Here is a 17,714-nt window from a genome sequence, read left to right as displayed (position 1 = left end):
AGCCCATCTTCCGGAAACTGGGCTGACCCCAGTGTGAATGGTGGCGATCCTCGGGACACCTGGTCGACCCCATGTGGGTCCGAGGGTGGAGAGCACCCTGAGGGGGCAAATGGGGCCCAGGGTCCACACGAGTCCCAACCAGGGCCTGGGGCTCCCTACCTGGGTGCTACTGCCCGGTCCCAGGAATCAGAGGGGGACCTGGAAAATTTCGAGAAAGGTGCACTCCAACCCACGGGGCCTCCCGAGGCGCGGGGCTGCATGAGTGGCTGCCCACCTTCCCCCACCCCCCGTAAGGGGTGAGGAAGCCGAGGCTCAGAGAGGCACGGCCGGAGGGAGGCCCCCAGGGGTCCCCCCCCGTCTGCAGCCCCCTTGCTGGCTGAGCTCCGCGCTGGGGCTGCTTCCCGCCCGCCCTCCTGGCATTTTCCGCCGTGGAGAGCCTCTCCCTGTCTGCCAAGTCCGGGCCTAAGCGCCCCCCACTTTGGGAAGCCTCTCACCCTCCGTCCATCCGCCCGCCCAGCCAGCATCCTCACTCACACCCCACGCATCACAGAGCACCCACACCCTGTGTGGCCTTTGGGGTGTTTGTGGGGCGCGCTGTGATAGACCGCGAGGCTCCCGAGGTCAGTCCCTGCATCTCCATGTCGCCGCCCCCCAGCAGCTGGCGCCCCGCGCCGCGGCCTAACAGCGCATCCCAAGCGATAATGCTCATCCCCTTCTGTGCCCCACTCCGCCCCACAGTCTCCTCGTGAGGGGTGTTCTAGGGGGGCCCCCGCTTTACAGATAAGGAAACTGAGGCCTCGGGACGGCAGCTACTGGCCCACGTCACTCAGCGAGGGAGCGGCAGAGCTGCCGTCTTACCCCGAGCCTGTACCCTCACCTCCCCACCGTGCAAAGTCAGTGCCCCCCCCCAGGGCCCGGGGAGCCCCTTGCCCAGTGCTGAGTGCCGGGACCTGATCTGCCATTTCTCCCGAGTCACCCCCAAGCGGAGGCTGGGGGTCTCTGCCCTCCCGAGACATGCACGAGGGGTCAGCAGAGGCTGAGGGTTCCAGGATGATGGGGCCCACGGCGCCCTCGTGCGGCTTCCTCTGTACCAGCCAGGCCCCCCGCTTAGCCCGTCCCAATGGCTCTTTCACGTTCAGTTTGGAGGATTCCTGGGCGGTGAGTTGGCCAGCGAGCCCGGGTGCCCATTTTCCCCTTTCTCGGTCTATTCTGCCTGTGTCTGACCTCTCACAGGATGGAATTCCTCTCGCACGGAGAAGCCAGCCTGGGGGATGTGCGGCTTTGCACACAGTTCAATAATATTATTCCATGACATTAAGAGAGAGCCTCCTTAATCCAATGAGTTCCTCATGGCTGCAGTTATTGCAAACGTAAATCATACATTAATAGGGGAGGGGAATGAATTTGAGTCTTGAAGTTGCGGTTTCGTCCCAGAGGCTCCAGGTTAATAAATTTTTCATGCTTTTCTCCCCCTTCTCCTTTTACTGAAAATCAAGATTTCCTAGCGTCCTGTCTCTGCGGACCTGGGATTCATATTTATCCATCATGGCAGTTTACAAGACACAAACAGAAATGTCATTTCTTCCCTGGCCTCCCCGGGGCAGGGAACGGGGCACTGGCCCGGATCTGAAGCCAGGCAGCGCCAGGGAGCCGGGGAGTGACGTTTCGAGCAGAACCGGCTAATTCTTTCCTTTGGGCTCTGGCCAGGTGTCAGAAAGGATGATCACCTCGCGTTTCTAAGGGGCCCCTCGACGCTCCGCAGCTGTTTGGGGAAAGGCGAGCCTGGTGGGGGGTCTGGGTACCAGTGGGGGACCGCCAGCTGTGCGTGGCCCCGAGAACGCCTTCTCCGTTCAGTCAGTCGATCAGTCATGGATTTGTTCAGCCACCAGCTGGTTACTGTGCACTTTCTGGAAATGGGCAGCGGGAGTGGGGAGTGGGGAGCGTGCTGGGTTGCGAGGGGCGAGTGTGGGCATTGCTGGAGGAGAGATGTGGCTCTCCCGCGTGGGCCCCTCAGAATCCTCGCTAGAGGCGCCGTTCCTACCAGGCGTGTCTTCAGAGCCCCCCAGTGTCACCCTGGCGGGTCATTGAGGGCCCTGCAGCCTCAGCCCCTGAGACGCCACTCCACACTGAGAGCCCCCTTCCACCCACCTAAAGCAGGGGCACCGACCGGGCTGCACAGGAGCCTCTGCCTTGTTCCCAAAGCAGCCAAGGGCGTCTCTGGGCAGACCTGGGGCCTCGGCCCTGGCATGTCCTACCACGTGGGCTTTGGCAGGTCACCCAGTCTCTGCGCCCCGGCTCCCCTGTGTGTAACACGCGGTGTCGGCTGTCAGCTACACTGCGGTAGCACAGCGCCCAGCGGGCACACCCTGAGCGCCCAGGCAGGGGAAGCGGTTCCCATCCTCCCGGTCTACCAAGGACGTGGCCTTTGTCTCCGGTTTCCAAATGGCCATGGCAGCGCCGTCCAGGAGAAATCATACATGAGCCGCCTGTGCGATTGTTCATTTTCTAGTAGCTGCACCAGAAAGAGAAAAAAGAAACAGGTGAAGTGAATTTTAAGAATGTATTTTTACTGAACCCAGTGTATCATCTGGTTCAACACGTGATCATTAATGAAGTAGCTGACATTCTCGTGCAGAATGGGAGCCGGGTCCGTCCACTGGCCACGTTTGCGAGCGCGCAGCCACGTGAGGCTTAGGGGCCCCACGTGGGCAGCCCGGGTCTCGGAGCAGCATTCCGGGGACGAGCGCAGAGTCCCCTGCCTTTGAATGGACGATGCTGAACTAAGATGATGCTCTCTAGCGCTCTGAGCTCACTTTTGAGATCCTTGAATAATGTATAATCAGATAATAGAGCAGCTGGTTGAAAAAATTAACACAAAATAGCGCCACTTAAAAAACGCTTCATCAAGCAAACTGAGCCCCACATGAGAGGCCTCTTTTTAAACTGCCCTGACGATTAGTACCTTGCATTTGCCTAATGGCTTGTCCCTCCAGCTACCCCTTGCTTCCTTCCAGGTGCTCCCGGGAACCTGGAGCTGCCCCCCTACCTTCTCATACCTGCCCGACTCCTGGGTGGGCCAGGGTTTAGGAATCTGCACTGGGGGAGCCCCCCACACAGGGGCTGGGAGCCAGATTTGCACACAGAAAAACGACCCTCGTGAGACAGCTCACCACGGGAGTCCAGAGTGGGGCCGGGTGAATGCCAGCTCAGAAATCAGGGAAGCCTTCTCAGAAGAGGTGACCCCTGAGTCTTGGAGCCCAAGTGGGAATCGGCTGAAGGGTGGGGCTGGCGTCCCAGTGGAAGGAGCAGCCTTGCCAAGGCCCGCCCCGGGGAGGTGTGGCAGGTTTGAGACACCGCAAGGTGTTTGCAAGAAAGCGCAATCGTCGAAGCACCCTGGGACGTGCTGGGAAGGACCACCCTCCTCATACCCAGGAAGGCGCGGCCTGCATCAGAAGGCCTGCAGAGACCCCCCAGCTGGGTGTGCTTCAGTGCTGGGGGGCGCCCGGCGTGGAGGGGGCACCTCAAGGTTATCCTTGCCGGCTGGAGAGAGAGCATCACGCAGGCCGAGGAACAGCAGGGGCGCGTCCGTCTCGGCCGCACACGGTGGCTTTCTGTCTTTCTCTGGGCCCATTCGATCCTTCTCGGGGCTCACTTCCCCCGTCTCTGGAGTGAAAGCACCGGCTCAGATGCTACGTGGGGCACCTCGAGCTTGACGGAGCCACGGTTTCACGATCGGGGAGGCCGCTCCTTGACACCGGTTTCGCTTTCCTCGGAATTGAAGTGATTCTCAGGCTTAAACAAATGCGGTCGCGACGCGGCAGGGAATATAATTTATCCGTAGATGTATAGCTGCGCGCTTTGCTACATCATAAGATGACTTCGCAGCTTTAAAGGCGTCGTGTTAGCATCGTCGGGGTAATTTTTTAAGACGCATAAAATGTAGGAGTTTCCCCGAGTCGAAGCCGCTTTCAAGGGGCTTTGGGGCATCTTCCTGGAGCTGGGCTTCCTGGTCCCTGGGGAGTGAGGTGGGCGTGCACAGGTCCGGGGGTGGGGGCCGCTTGCTGGGAGGGCGGAGGCCACGCCCCTCCTGCCGGCCCCCTACTCCAGGGGACGGGCAGCTGTCGCTCCGCCCGACTGTGACCCTCAGCTGAGGAGAGCCTACGCCCACCCCACCCGGTGACCTTGCCCGCCCGCTGCTCCCAGCCACAAAGGAAGTTCCCTTACGTTCATGCCGCCTCGTGTGAAAGTTCAGTGTCCAGCGGGAGACCTGCATGTGTGGGGGACACCCAAGTGCGAGGCCTGGACGGGTCGCTGGGTTTGGGGGCGTCTCGTGTTGCTCCCAAAGGATTGCTTCTCCAAGGGGACGAGTTTGAAAGCAGACTACACAGAAACAGCCCCATTACAAACAAACCAGAAAGCCCGCTTCGTGTAGAACACGGACCCCACCGTGGCCCAAAGGGGGTTGACGGTAAAGCCCCCCAAAGTGGCGGTGTCGGTGGCCGCCCTCCTCAGGCTGGTGGAGGGCCTGGCTGGACAGGGACGGGCAGGGTCCCCTGAGCCCTGGGCGCCGCGGAGGTCTCCCCCCTGCTCTGCAGCCTGCTTCCCCGGACCGGGCGCCCTGGCTGCGGGCTGCTGAGGTGGGGACAGCCATGCACGGGCAGGCCTCGGCTCTCCCGTGGTCCTTGCTGGACAGGGCCACCCAGTCTACCGGCCCAGCCGCCTCCCCTCTGGCCGTTCAGGCCTTCATTTGTACAGTGTGCACTTAGCGAGCGCCAGCTCTGTGCCTCCCTGTCGAGGGGCTCTCCACCCTCCCGGGAAGTCTGGGAGGCCCGGCCCGGCTTTGGGACCGGCCAGATGGAGGGAACGAATCCAGCGTCCACAGAGCACACGGGGGTCTGTCCCCACACTGAGCCCTGTGGCTGAGGGGCAGAGGGGATTTGAAGCAGGTCTGACTCAGAAGGCCACCTGCCTGACCGCCCTCTCCACCCCAGGGCTGTCTGGTAGGGCCCTGCGGTGACCTGGGCCCTGCAGTTCTCATTCTTACAGCTCTTCTAAGCCCCACAGGAGCTATCCAGGCGGTGTCCACTGGGATCAGACCTCGACAGGCCAGGACACCTGGACGGCTTCCCAGAGGAGGTGTTGCTGGAAGGGGATGGAAGGTGCATAGGATTTGCCAAAACGTGACTTAGGAAACCTGTCCCCGCCCCCACCAGGCCGGCCACTGCCTAATTTTGGGCTGGGGTCCTGGGAGAGTCTGGGTCTCAGCTGTGTCTGTTACTCAGGACCTGAGGGCTAGCCGTGCCGGCCCCAGATTCACCGTGTGTGTGCAGCCCAGTGGCTCTCCTGCCCCTGTGGCCTAGACAAGGTGCCCGATGCTCCCCCGCCCTCCCAGAGCTGGCTGCAGGACTGTCGGTTGGCCAGAGGGCAGCCCATCCTCACCCTGAGCGGTAAACAGGCTCGTAGCTCCCCCCTCTTCTGGTTACGGAGGCAGCCGGTGCAAATGACAGCCCTGGGCTCTGCGCCCCACGGCTCTGAGGCTCCCTGCCCTGCCCTCCAGGGACATCTCGGCCCCTTGGTACCTGGGCCTGTGCACTTTTGCAAGGTCCTGGCTGCCGTGGGGGCCCAGGGCTTCATTGACCTTGAAACCCTGACCTGCAGCACTTCAGGAAAGAAGCTTGTTCATCCTCTGTGCTAGAGAGAGCACAGGGGCCCTTCTGAATGAATGCAGAGCAGATGCCCGGTTGCCACTCTGCCCTGGCTAAATATTTAAATTATGCAGGCCAGCAGGTACGACACAGACTTAACATGAATTTTTATTTTTAATACCTAGTTAACCCCGGGTCCTTTCAGGACAAGGCTGTCACAGCGATTCTGGGGTCAGATTTCGCACAGTCTCTGTAGGGTGGGGAGGCCAGTGCGGAAGGATGTACGCATTCATTTTACTGTTTTCGAGAAGAAAGCGGGAACCAGCTGGGCTGTGGCCAAAAGTCTGTCTAATAAAGCCCTCTCCAAATCACTCTCCTGATACTGACTTCCAGGACCCCGTGAGGATAGACTAGGCCCTTCTTACATTATTTCCCGTGTGTTCAACACAGATTTGACACACAGTGGCACTTAAGAAATATTCCTTTAAAAAATGAATAAGCATGACACGTTGGATTTAACGATAAAAAACCCTTCCATGTACATAATATCTGCTGTATTGGTTGCCAAACCCTTATTCCTCTTACATAACCCGGCCCGGAGGTCACCTCCTCCAAGAAGCTGAATGAGGTGCCCCTTCCCCAGAAGATGACAACATCCACCAGGATTATCTTCGTCACTGTGCTGTCCTCGTCTTCCTGCATTTGTCCCCCACGCCCCAGAGGAAAGCTCCCCGCGAGGGTCATCCTCGAGGGAACAGAGCACAGAAGAGGCAGGTGACCTGAGCTGGGCCCCACACACCATGGAGGCCCTGGACATCTGCTGTTCTTATATTAAGGATCCAAGCGTGGTTCCAGGTGCCGTTCAGTGAGTCCCCCTGAGCGCCAGGCCCGGTGCTTGAATTTTGCCCTGTTATCTCAGCCTTCCGGACCTGCAAGGTGGGGGGCCCTGCCCCCATTTTGTAGTTGGGGAAATGAAGCCTCAGCGTGGGTAAGTGATTGGCCTGAGGTCGCACAGCACACTTTACATGACAAAGGAGCCAGCTGCTGCTTGGCTAGGACAGTCCTCTGGGCCTCATCCTTGTGACCGAGTCTGGCTCACGGTGGGAAGACTCTTCTGCTTAGAAAGCGTCCCTGGAAAAGGGTGAGTTATGGCCGGAAGCACACTGCCGGGTGAGCCGGGCCCCCTCTGGGAATCTGGTAGCCGCCTCTTTCTCCAGGTGCGCCCCTAAATGGCTTTACAACCTTGGGGGACCATCTTGCCCTCTCTGGATCCTGCTTTCCCCATCTGTAGGGAGAGCAGCCCCTCTCTCGACTGTTGGGGGGAGGGTCCACTGAGGGCATGTGAGGCCGACCTCCCTAGTGTTAGCAGCGCCTTATCTGTCTGTCTGTCCCCACGTGCAGCCCATCCAGCCGACAGCTGGCTTCTCCGGGCCCTCTGAAGCCCCCTCTCCCTGCCGCCCGCACTGCATGGTGTGGACGGAGGTCGGGAGATGTCAGGTTTGGTTTCCTAGTAACAGTTTAACGGCGATTTGGGATCCTGCTTCCCAGCATCAGACAGCCTGGGGCCAGAGTGCGTATCGCATCTGTCAGTAGCGATATTTTATGTCCGTCATAAACACAGAGGCTCGCCAGAGGCAGAAAGTGGAGAGTTTGTGGGCTTTTCTTTGATTTTCCATAGGCGGCGGGGGGCTCTTCTGAGCAGCTGACTTTCTGTACCAGAATTGGGACAGGCCAGCGAGGCTTCTGGGGCGGGGGGCGGGCCGTGGGGTCTTGGCGGGAGGCGAGCTTTCTGCCGTCTCCGGAGGGCAGCAGGCCGCGCTCGGGCCCTCCTGGAGGATCTCAGGCCATTGTCAGGACCAGAATAATTTGGGGGATTTAGCATCTGTCAGCTCAGCTGCTGCCGGAAAGCAGCGGGAGTGAAAGGGTGAGGGGAGAGGAGGCCGGCAGGGAGGTCTCTGTCCCGGAACGTGGGCTTGGGGCTGGGGAGGCCGTGGCATCCACGTGGCGTCCAGCTGAAGGGAGAGCTGAGGTCTCGCGGTGGCGTGGGCTTGGCCGGGAGGCTCATCTGTGAGCAGGCATGCACGTCCCCACCGTGGTCCCGGACTCCCCCGCGCACATCGTCCTCCGCTCTCTCCTGGACAAATGGACAGAGAAGGGCGATCTCTGAAACCTACCAAGGACACATCAGTGCTGACACCCGGCTCCCAGCTGTCTAGTCTGATGCGTGTCAGAACATCCGAGGTATTTAATGCTGCCGGTGTCTGTTGATGGAGCATGGACCCCTGAGCTAAGTATCGTCTCATTGACCCTCCCCTCTCACCCACGGGCTGGTGGGCCACGGTCACTTATTGAGCACCTACTGTATGCTGGGCCTCTGCTGGTCATCTCCTTTGAGGCTGGTCCTTCCAATGACCCTACCGGGGGGTTGGCCTTATTCTCAGTTTGCAGATAGGGAGACCGAGGCTTAGGTTCTCCTGCCCAGAGTTGCAGAGCCAGACACTGGCAGGGCTGAGGATCCATCTCAGACTCGCCTGACTGCTTCCCCCGACGGGGGTCACTTTTGGGAGAGTCAGGTTCCCACCCCGAGAGCCCCCGGCCTGAGCTGAAGGAGAAGGAGGCCCACCAGCCCTGCGGTCCAGCATTGACCGAGCGCGGTTACGTACACGGATGGCTCCGGCACGGCGGGGACGTGCAGTTTCTCCATGAAACCCAGCCTCTGATAACTTGAAACCCCAAGGCAAGGCTCTGTTGGTCCGAGTGATGATGGGAAAAGAACCGGGGTGTAGCCGAGACCACCTGCCGTGATGGACTCCCGCTGGGGTGACTCAGAGGCTCTTCCGGGTTTTTTCAGGGCCTTGGGGTCCTTTTCAATGACTGTGGGAGGTTGGGCTGGGGGTTGGGGTGAGTGCACCAGGCCCAGATGGGGGTCCAGACTCCTTGCCTCTCTGCCGTGGGATGGTGTGCAGGGGCTGCTGGGGGCTGGCTCCGGTTCTGAGGGCCAGGGCAGAGCTGGGTGGTCATCAAGCTCGTGTTGCAGGGAGGAAACAGACCGGGATCCGTACCCCATGGGATCTACCTCCATGTCACCGCCCTGCACTCCAGGACACTTCAGACGCTCGGGGGACCTCATTTTGCACCCCTCCCCCACTCCAGAGCCCACACCTGTCATTTCCTTTTCCTCCATTCAAGGGCCACGGCCGTCAGATGCACTGGGCACAGCTGGTCACAGCGTTAACGCACCAGCTTTAGCAGATGCTGAGACCTGGAGTGTATCCCCTGCCCTGTTCAGGAGACCCACACTTGGAGGCGATGCCTTAGCGAAGAGTTTGGGTAACAGTGGAACTTCCATGTGATGTTCGCCAAAGGGACAGAGCTGCTGGGAACCAGAGCCTGTCACCCCACACAAATGACACTCCCCCAGTTTAGAAGGGTCTGCGTCTCAGCCGTAACTGCTGCCCTGTCTGTCTCCCCATCTGGACTGTGAGGTCCACGGGACAGAGTCCGTTGGTGCCTCTGTCATCTCTGTGTCCCCCCAGATTCCACAAGTTACCTACCGGCACAGAATTGGTCTTAGGGTAAGTATCGATGAAGCCAATCAAATCTGATGGTCTTTTCATCTTAATTGCTGAGTTGAACAAATATGTGTAACTTTACTTTTATGACTTTGTTCTCATTTTTTTAAAAACCCCACTTCTTTGCTTTTTCTTTTTTTTTTTTTTTTTTTTTTTTTTGCAGTACGCGGGCCTCTCACTGTTGCGGCCTCTCCCGTTGCGGAGCACAGGCTCCGGACGCACAGGCTCAGCGGCCATGGCTCACGGGCCCAGCCGCTCCGCGGCATGTGGGATCTTCCCGGACCGGGGCATGAACCCTTGTCCCCTGCATCGGCAGGCGGACTCTCAACCACTGCGCCACCAGGGAAGCCCTGCTTTTTCTTTTATTTCCCCTTCTCCCATGATGGGGAACATGCACAAGATGAAATTTTAATGCTCCTGTTTTATAATTTTGTGTAATATACATGAGCCTGTATTTCTTAGTGTTCACTGACCTGAATTAAATAATGGTTGGGGAGTATTTTCACAATTAAAAAGAATCGTAAATGTGGACAGTAGGATTATGAGTGCCCTCATGGCTCTGTAATGAGGCCCTGCAGACAGCGGTAAAGTTAGGACATTACAGGCAGGAAGCTGACCATTCAGTACTCAAGGTGTTTTGTTTTGTTTTTTTAATTGAAGTATAGTTGGTTGACAATGTTGTGTTACTTTCAGGTGTATAGCAGAGTGATTCAGTTATACATACATCTATATCTGTCTTTCAGATTCTTTTCCCTTATAGGTTATTACAAGATTGAGTATCGTTCCCTGTGCCATACAGTAGGTCCTAGTTGGTTATCTATTTTATATATAGTAGTGTGTATCTGTTTATCCCAAACTCCCGATGTACCCTTCCCTCCCCCACAAGTTTTCAACAGGCTCTGGATAACAGACATTTTGCAGAATGGAGAGCAGTGATTGGGTCTGCATTTTTGAGATTCTTCTGTCCCAAGTTCAGATGCCAGAGCACAGCTCTCTCTCTCTCTGGTGTTTCTGGCTCTGCCTATTTTTAACCTCAGTGCCCTGTGTCAGTTAGAAGAGGTGAATGTGGTGAAAATTGATCCTGCGTGAATGGCTCTTCTTGTCTTTATTGATTTTGAGATAGAAGAGCAGCTGAGATCATGGTGGTGGACGTGTGTTGGGGCTGTATTGCTGGTGTCTCAGTCCTGTTCCTTCTGTGAGTACGGGGGGGGAGGGGGGGACGGTATCATCTTACTGTTACCCGGAGGAACCCACTGTTTCTTCAAGAGCTGCTCACTGTGGATGGGATCGAGCGCTTGTAGTCTTTTTGTGTGAGGGCATCCCCAATCCACTGGCTTGAGGCGCCAGAGGAAAGGAATTGGGGGTGGCAGAACAGGCAGAAAGTTAGGCAGGGAATGCTGGCAGGGAGGGACCCACAGGCTCACATCTGCTCATAGAATCCACCTAAATCCTGGGTTGACCACTAAACCTCACACACACAGGAGAGTCCCTAAGGTTTCCAGCAAAAAGTGTCGCAGCTGGAAACTGGATTTAGCAGCCATTTCAGCTGCTGCCCACTGCAGGGAAGGTAGAGTGTGAAGTTTAAGTACAACCAACCGAGGTAACTGTCAGAACAAGTATTACTCTCCAGAAGAAATAGTAGGATCTGAATCTCTGTAATGAATCATTCATAACGCCCAGCGTCCAATGAAAAAAAATCATCAAGTTTACAAAGACACAGGAACAAGTGAATCATACTCAAGAAAAAAACAGTATCGAGGGGAACCAACCTTGAGATGACTTAGAAGTCACAGTTAGCAGCTTTTATAAATATGGGCTTCGAGGAAGACATGCACCAAATCAATGAACAGATGAGGAGCCTCAGTAGAGAAACAAGAAACTATAGAAAAGGGCCAAATGGAAATTTTAGAACCAAAAAGCATGATAAATGAACGGTCACTGGATCAGTTTAATAGAAGACTGCAGATGGCGGAGGAAGGAGTCATTGAACTTGAAAATATTCAGTAGTTCGATGGAAGTTATACACTCTTAATTACAGAGAGGAAAGGAGGTTGAAAAATATGAACAGAGCCTCAGACATGTGGGACAATATCAAGTGGTCTAACAGGTATAATTGGAATCCCAGAAGGAGAAGAAAGAGAGAATAAGGCAGGAAAAAAAAAAATTGAAAAAAACAGTAGTCCCAAGCTTCCTAAATTCTAAAACCTCTATGATAAAACTACAAAATGTTGCTGAGACCTAAAGACCTAAATAAATGAAAGTGTGTACTGTGTTTGTGGGTTGGAAGATGATATTGTTAAGATGTCAGTTTTCCCCCAGATTAAAGTGTAGTCACTACAGTTCCTCTTATAATTCCAACAGACTTTTCTTTTTAATTGACAAGGTGATTGTAAAGTTGATGTGGAAATACAAAGGACTTTAGGATAGTCTAAACAGTCCTATAAAAGAACAAAGCTAGAGGATTTACACTGCCTGATTTCTATAAAACTCTCTATTTAGTTTTATACTTTCTATAAAATAAATTAATCGAGACAGAGTGGTATTGGCATAAAGATAGCTGAATGTATTGATGGGCTAGAATAGAGCATTCTAGAACAGACCCACACATGTATAGTCAATTGGTTTTTGTCAAAGAGATCCAAGCAACCCAATGGAGAAAAGAAAGTTTTCAACAAATTGTTCTGAAACATCTGGATATCCACGTGGGGATGAGTAAATGAACTTAGATCCCTACCTCACACCATATACAAAAATCCATTTGAGATGGATTAGAGACCTAAACAAAAACACTGAAACCATATAGGTCTTAGAAGAAGATACAGGAGAAAGTCCTTTGCAACCTGGAAGAAAGCAGAGATTTCTTACACAAGGCACAAAGATTTTGTAGGTGCAACACAGGATAGAGTCAGGACACCATAGAAGAAAAAGTCAATAAATTAACCTTCATTAAAATGAAAAATGAATGTTTATCAAAAGGCACCATTAAGAAAACGAGCAGCCATGCCAGAGACTGAGAAAAAAAAGTTCAAAAAACATATCTGACAAAAGACTTGTATCCATCGTAAATAAAGAACTGCTAGAATTCAACAAGAATAAGGCAACCAATTTTTAGAAATGGACAAAAGTCTTGAGCAAGCCTTTCTCATAGGAAGATACACAAACGTCCATAAGTACACAGAAAAAATGTGAACATCATTGATCTTTGCAGGAATGCAAAATAAAACCGCAATTCTCACTACATACCTGCTCTAGTGGCTAAAATTAAAAAGGCTGGAACCCGCCAGAGCTGGAGAGAACCGCAACAACTGTAACTCGTGTACACCGCTGGTGGTGGAGTAAACACTGCAGCCACTTTGGAAAAGTGCTTGGTAGTTATTGATGAAGATAAACACACACACCTCCCCTTTGATCCAACAATTCCACTCCTCATGGAATTTCATTTCCAAAGGAAATGAGAGCACATGCCCACAAAAAAAAAAAAAGAAAAAAGAAAAAGGCAAATGCTCCTAGCAGCTTTTATTTACAATAACCAGAACTTGGAAGCAACCCAAATGTTCATCAAAAGGAGAATGGATGTCAAATTGTGGGATTAGGACTCAGCAATAAAAAGGAATGAATTGCTGATGGAGGCAACAGCCTGGATCTCGGGGGCATGATGTTGAGGAGGGGAAGCCAGACACAGACGTGAATGTAACAGATGACACAGTTGATGCGACGTTCTAGAACAGACGAAGGGAATCTCTGGTGAGGAACAGTCAGAGGCGGGTTACTAGGGGAGGAGGAGGGGTCGATCAGGGAGGAGAGGGACTTTCAGGGGAGAAGAGGATGCTCTGTGATGTCACGGGGTGTGAATTACACAGGGGCGTCCCCTTGTCAAAATGGTGGAGCTCAGGGTACATCTCGATCTACATAAATCCTATCCCCCAAATGAGAAGCCTATGTGACGGCATTCCGCCCCGTGCTCGAAATGCAGTAGGTGCTCTGTGGACACAATAGGTGCGTGTAGACGTCGGTGCATGCCCAGATCTGCGGATGGTGCCAGTGAAGAGGGTGGCAGAGGAGGGACTCTGCCCCTCGGCACCTTCCATAGGACCCCACGGTCGACACTGGTGTCCAAGCGTCTTTCAAGTCCCACCTGTCTGGGAAGCTTCTGACCTCTCCAGCCTTCACTGTCCTCTCCGTCAAGCACAGCTCTTGCTTGGGGTCCTAATGGGGCGGGCGCCTGCATCACCCTAAGATCGACAGATCGCCGGCTCTGTTTCTCTGAAGAGCCCTCAGTGCCCACGCCATCAGGTCCTCAGCCAATGAAAGCATTCTGACCGGTCCACCGACCAGGAGATAGCAGAGCAGGAACGCGGCTTCCGGAAGACCACGTGGCCAGTTCCCCGCCCGTGCACCCCGGCTTCCCCATCCGCACGACAGAGAGCTTTGGGCTCCGTTGCATCTCGAGCCCTGATTCCGGTTGACTGATGGTGGGGGCTGCATGGGGGTCTTTGCCGAAAAACATTCTGAGCTGGATGGGATAGAGTCCTGGGGTCAGTCAGGACGTTCCCCCAAAGGTGGGATGAGAAAGGGGGCTCCTGGGCTGGCAGATTGCTGTCCCTGCACCTGATGGTCTCGAGGACCCTTTCCAGGCTGACGTTCAGTCATTTTATTCATTTCATCGGTTCGTAGAATATTTGACTGTCAAGGTCCCCCCATCCAGCCCACTTCCTTCCAGCGGCCCATCAGAGCAAAGCTGATGACTGTCTTCGGACGGTACGGGCGGGCTGATCTGCCTTTGAGGTGTCTCACTGAGCAGCCCGGGGGCCTCCGTGTCTCCCCTCTGTTCCACGCTGTCAGAATTCGCGACAGTGCCTTTGTCACCAGCCTCGCTTGGCTGCACGACAGAAATCCAGGGTGTCTGGCATCCTTCGGAAGGAACCCTACAGGTACCTGCCTGGACCCCCAGCAATCTGGTGGGCAGGGCTGCGGGAACGGTTTCCTTTGGGGGCAGCCTCTGGAGAGGCGGGGGTGATTTGTGTCAACACGAGTGACCGTTCCCAAGGCCCACCTTGGGGGACAGAACCCCCTCTCCGCCTTCTCATTGGTTCTGACAGGAGCTGGGAGCCCCGTCACCATCTGGGTGCTGATTCCCACCCCAGTTCTTGGCACTGCCGACATCCAGACACTCGTCTCGCGGTGGAGGGCGGGCGGGAGAGGGGAGAAAGGACGAGCTGGGGCCGGGATCACCCCGCAGCTCCCTGTAGCCGCTGTGGAGCCTCGGTGTGTGGTTTTCTAATCTGTGAAAGGGCCTCAGTGCTCTCCATCTCCAAGGGTGTGTTAAGTTGAAAAGCATACATGTGTTCCAAGTGCCCACACGTGCGTTGGCATGCCTGTGGACGGGCTCGTCGGGGGATGGGTGACGTCACAGTTACGGGGGGGTCCGTTAGCTGGCCGAGCCCCCTGTGATGTGGCTTTGTCCTCAGGCCAACTTTTGCTTCCTGGGGTGGTGTTGGTAAAACAGCAAGTGACGTACCCCCAAAGCAGCAGCTCCCTCTCCTGCCCTTGCTCATCAGCTGCCTGCGGGGGTCTCATCGAGGTAGACACTGGCTCACCCCCATGCCTGGAATCGCCCCCCACAGAGGGAAGTCTGATGCGTCTACCCACTGTCCCATTGCAGCTCAGCCCCACGGGGGAGGTGTCCAGGGCTCTGGGGAGACTGGCTGCTGCGACCTTCCTTGAATACGACACATTCTCTCCAGTAGGTTTGGGGCGCTCTGTCTCCCCCGCCCCAGCCTCTAGAATGACAGCTAATATTCAAAAGCTAGGTTTGGGACGGGCCAGAAACCCACTCGTAAGAGCCGCTGGGTAATCGTTTCTGCTCTCGCCTCCCTCCCCCCCGCCCCCGGACTCTGTGCGGTGGGGAGGGGAAGTGGTCCACCTAATGCTGACGCCTTTCAGAAGAGAACTTTGCCAGGCCTCCTTTGAGCCAGGCCGTGAGATGTGTCCTCACACAGAGAGGCACTCGGGGCTGGCGTGGGCCTCCCGGGGGAGCTGGCCTCTGAGCACAGCCTGCCCCGAGGTCGGACCCCACGGCAGACTGAAGAGCTGGCTGCCCTGGGCCCAGGGTGACTCCTGTCCCTGATCCCCAGGCCAGAGTGACCCCTGGGGGCTGGGGGCCTGTGGGAGGTGAGGGACAAGTCGGGTTGGCTCACTTGCTGTTGCCTCATTCAGTGAAATATTTGCTGAGCACCTACTTTGTATCCGGAGTGGGGATCAGAAGGGAGGAAGAAGTTGGGTTTCGTCTGGGGAAGAGACGGGCTTATCCACAGGCACTTATAAAATAATTGGAGATGCAGTGAGAGGGATGCCCTTGGTACAAGAGCTCCAGATGGAGAGTCCCGGATGGCAGACTGGGCGGGGGATCCCAGAAGGCCTCTTGGAGGAGGTGTCCCTTGACTGGAGGCTTGCAGATCAGAGGGGATCACTTGTTGGCAAGATCATGAGCTGAAAACAAAGGTTTATTGAATCGCAAGTTAAGTGGTAGCTTCCTTGCTCCTTTGGGAAGGCGCGTCACAAACTCCTCGCCCCTCTGCTCTGCTCCCTTGCTGACTGGTGGGGAAAACGTCCACGTGCCTGTGAGCTCTGCACTTTGACCTTCACACTTCGACTGCTGGGACTGGGGAGACCTTGGGCTGAGCCCAGAGCTCTCGGGGCTCCAGGTCCCAGGCGTGGGCCCAGGGAGAGGGCATTTGGTCCCCAGAACTGGCCATGCCTGTCCGTCAGCTATGCAAAGATTCCCGTTAAGGCAGCATCTCGCCCCCGGGCCCCAGCGTGTGTCCCTGCTTTTACTAAAGGGCTGGGGTAGGTGCGCTTTGTCATGGTGGGACCTTCCAGAAGGGCGGCAGGCAGAGCACAAGGCACTCCCAGGCTGCCTGGGTTAAACTACCAGAAACCACGGGAAGCAGGTGTCCTGTCCTTGGACCAGGACACTGAGGCCGAGAGGGAGGGCCTCATGGTGGCCCCAACTGCCTCTCCCCTCCGGGGGCCCCCCTCGTGGACGTGGCTTCAGCCCCCCACCCCTCTCCCCCGCTTCCCTCCTGTGCAGTGAGCATGACGTGGGGGAGGACATCTACGACTGCGTCCCGTGCGAGGATGAAGGGGACGACATTTATGAGGACATCATCAAGGTGGAAGTGCAGCAGCCCATGGTGAGCCCCCGCTGCCCGCCCTGCCCCTCCGTTAAAGCCTCTGCGCAGACCCCACCGTCTGAGCCACGGGCGTGGGGGGCGGAGCTGCACCCGGCCCTTCCTGGCCACCATGGGGTTCATCCCCTGCGCCGGTCGGCCAGGTCCCTTCTTTCCTATGAAATGTTCTAGGGAGACCGGGCTGTGACACCGCTGCCACCCCGCCTCCCTGGACGTGTTGCTCCGGAAGTCTTCTCCGGAGGGCGTGCAGGACCCCGAGTCCTTCCTGCGCAGGGAGCCTTAGATAGTGACGCGGTGCTGGTCTCAGGCAGCCTGCCTCCCTCTGCCCTGAGCCAGCCCTGCGTCTTTCCTGCGCGAGGATGTTTATTTCCGACGGGCGTCGGCTAATCGCGTCTCGGATGTTTGTTTGCTGCAGCTCCGTGTGCTGCCCACAGCTGCTGTACTGGGGCGGGAGGGTTCCTGCCAGGCCAGGACGGGAGACGGGGCTCTGGTGGCGTGGACCACAGCCCTTTCGCACCCCCAGGCTCCTGGGGGCGGTCGCGATGCCAGTTGCCCACTGTGGCGGCTTTTGATGCCATCTGCCCTCACCAGAGAAATGGGGGAAATTTCTCTGAAAGCGGGTTTCAGTCTTTTCCCTCAGTGTGGGGGCCACCAGCTGGTGGTGGAGAAACAAAAGGGTAGGACACAGCTCCCCACGAGGCCTCTCAGAGAGGCCCTTCCCGCTCTCTGACGGGAGACGTGCCAAGATGCCGGGCAGTGGCTCACAGCCCCAGATGCTGCTTCTAGGAACGGGTTTCTCATTTTGCCCCTCAAGGGTCTGAAGGTGGGTTTCGCTCCCCACAATTACCAGGAATCTCACTCTGGAGAGTCAGCTGTGGGTCTGTGAGCCCAGGTCTGCCCCCGCCCCGGGCAGCCTTATGGTAGGCAGCTCTGCTCCTGGACCTTCCTGGAAGTGGGCTCAGGGGGCCGGAGGGCTCTGCTTGGCTGCCCCGGCCTGAGAGGCTGGCTGGCCTCCCGCATCGCCAGCAGGCTGAGTGAGATGGGCGCCGCCTGACTCCCCAGGCCCTTTGGAAGCTGGGTGTCCTTGGGTTAGGCGAAGGCATGTGGGTGTAGTGGCCTGTGTGTTTGGGGGGATCCCCTGCCCCCTGGCTGTACAAGCTCCCACGAGACCCCGTCTGCACCTGGCTTGCAGAAGCCCTGGAGTGGGTGCTCCCCGGAGGCCGCTGCTGTCCCTGGTGCTGAAAGCACATGACAGGACCCGGGGCGTTTGCAGGACCTGCGGGGCTGGGGGAGATGCCCGCCTGTGT

General features: G+C 56.3%; 1 protein-coding gene across 3 annotated transcripts in view; it reads left to right on the top strand.

Annotated features, from left to right (window-relative positions):
* The window catches only part of VAV2 (vav guanine nucleotide exchange factor 2), a 176,850-nt gene that overhangs the window by 117,573 nt on the left and 41,563 nt on the right, over positions 1 to 17,714 (top strand). For all 3 annotated transcript variants that reach the window (XM_060153935.1, XM_060153933.1, XM_060153934.1), the window contains exon 5: positions 16,308 to 16,410. In XM_060153935.1, coding sequence (XP_060009918.1) covers positions 16,308 to 16,410 — 103 coding nt within the window. The remainder of the gene's footprint in view (positions 1 to 16,307; positions 16,411 to 17,714) is intronic.

The sequence above is a fragment of the Lagenorhynchus albirostris genome, chromosome 7 (genome assembly GCF_949774975.1).
Source record: "Lagenorhynchus albirostris chromosome 7, mLagAlb1.1, whole genome shotgun sequence".
Lineage (NCBI taxonomy): Eukaryota > Metazoa > Chordata > Mammalia > Artiodactyla > Delphinidae > Lagenorhynchus > Lagenorhynchus albirostris.
This window is presented reverse-complemented; position numbering and strand designations above follow the sequence as displayed.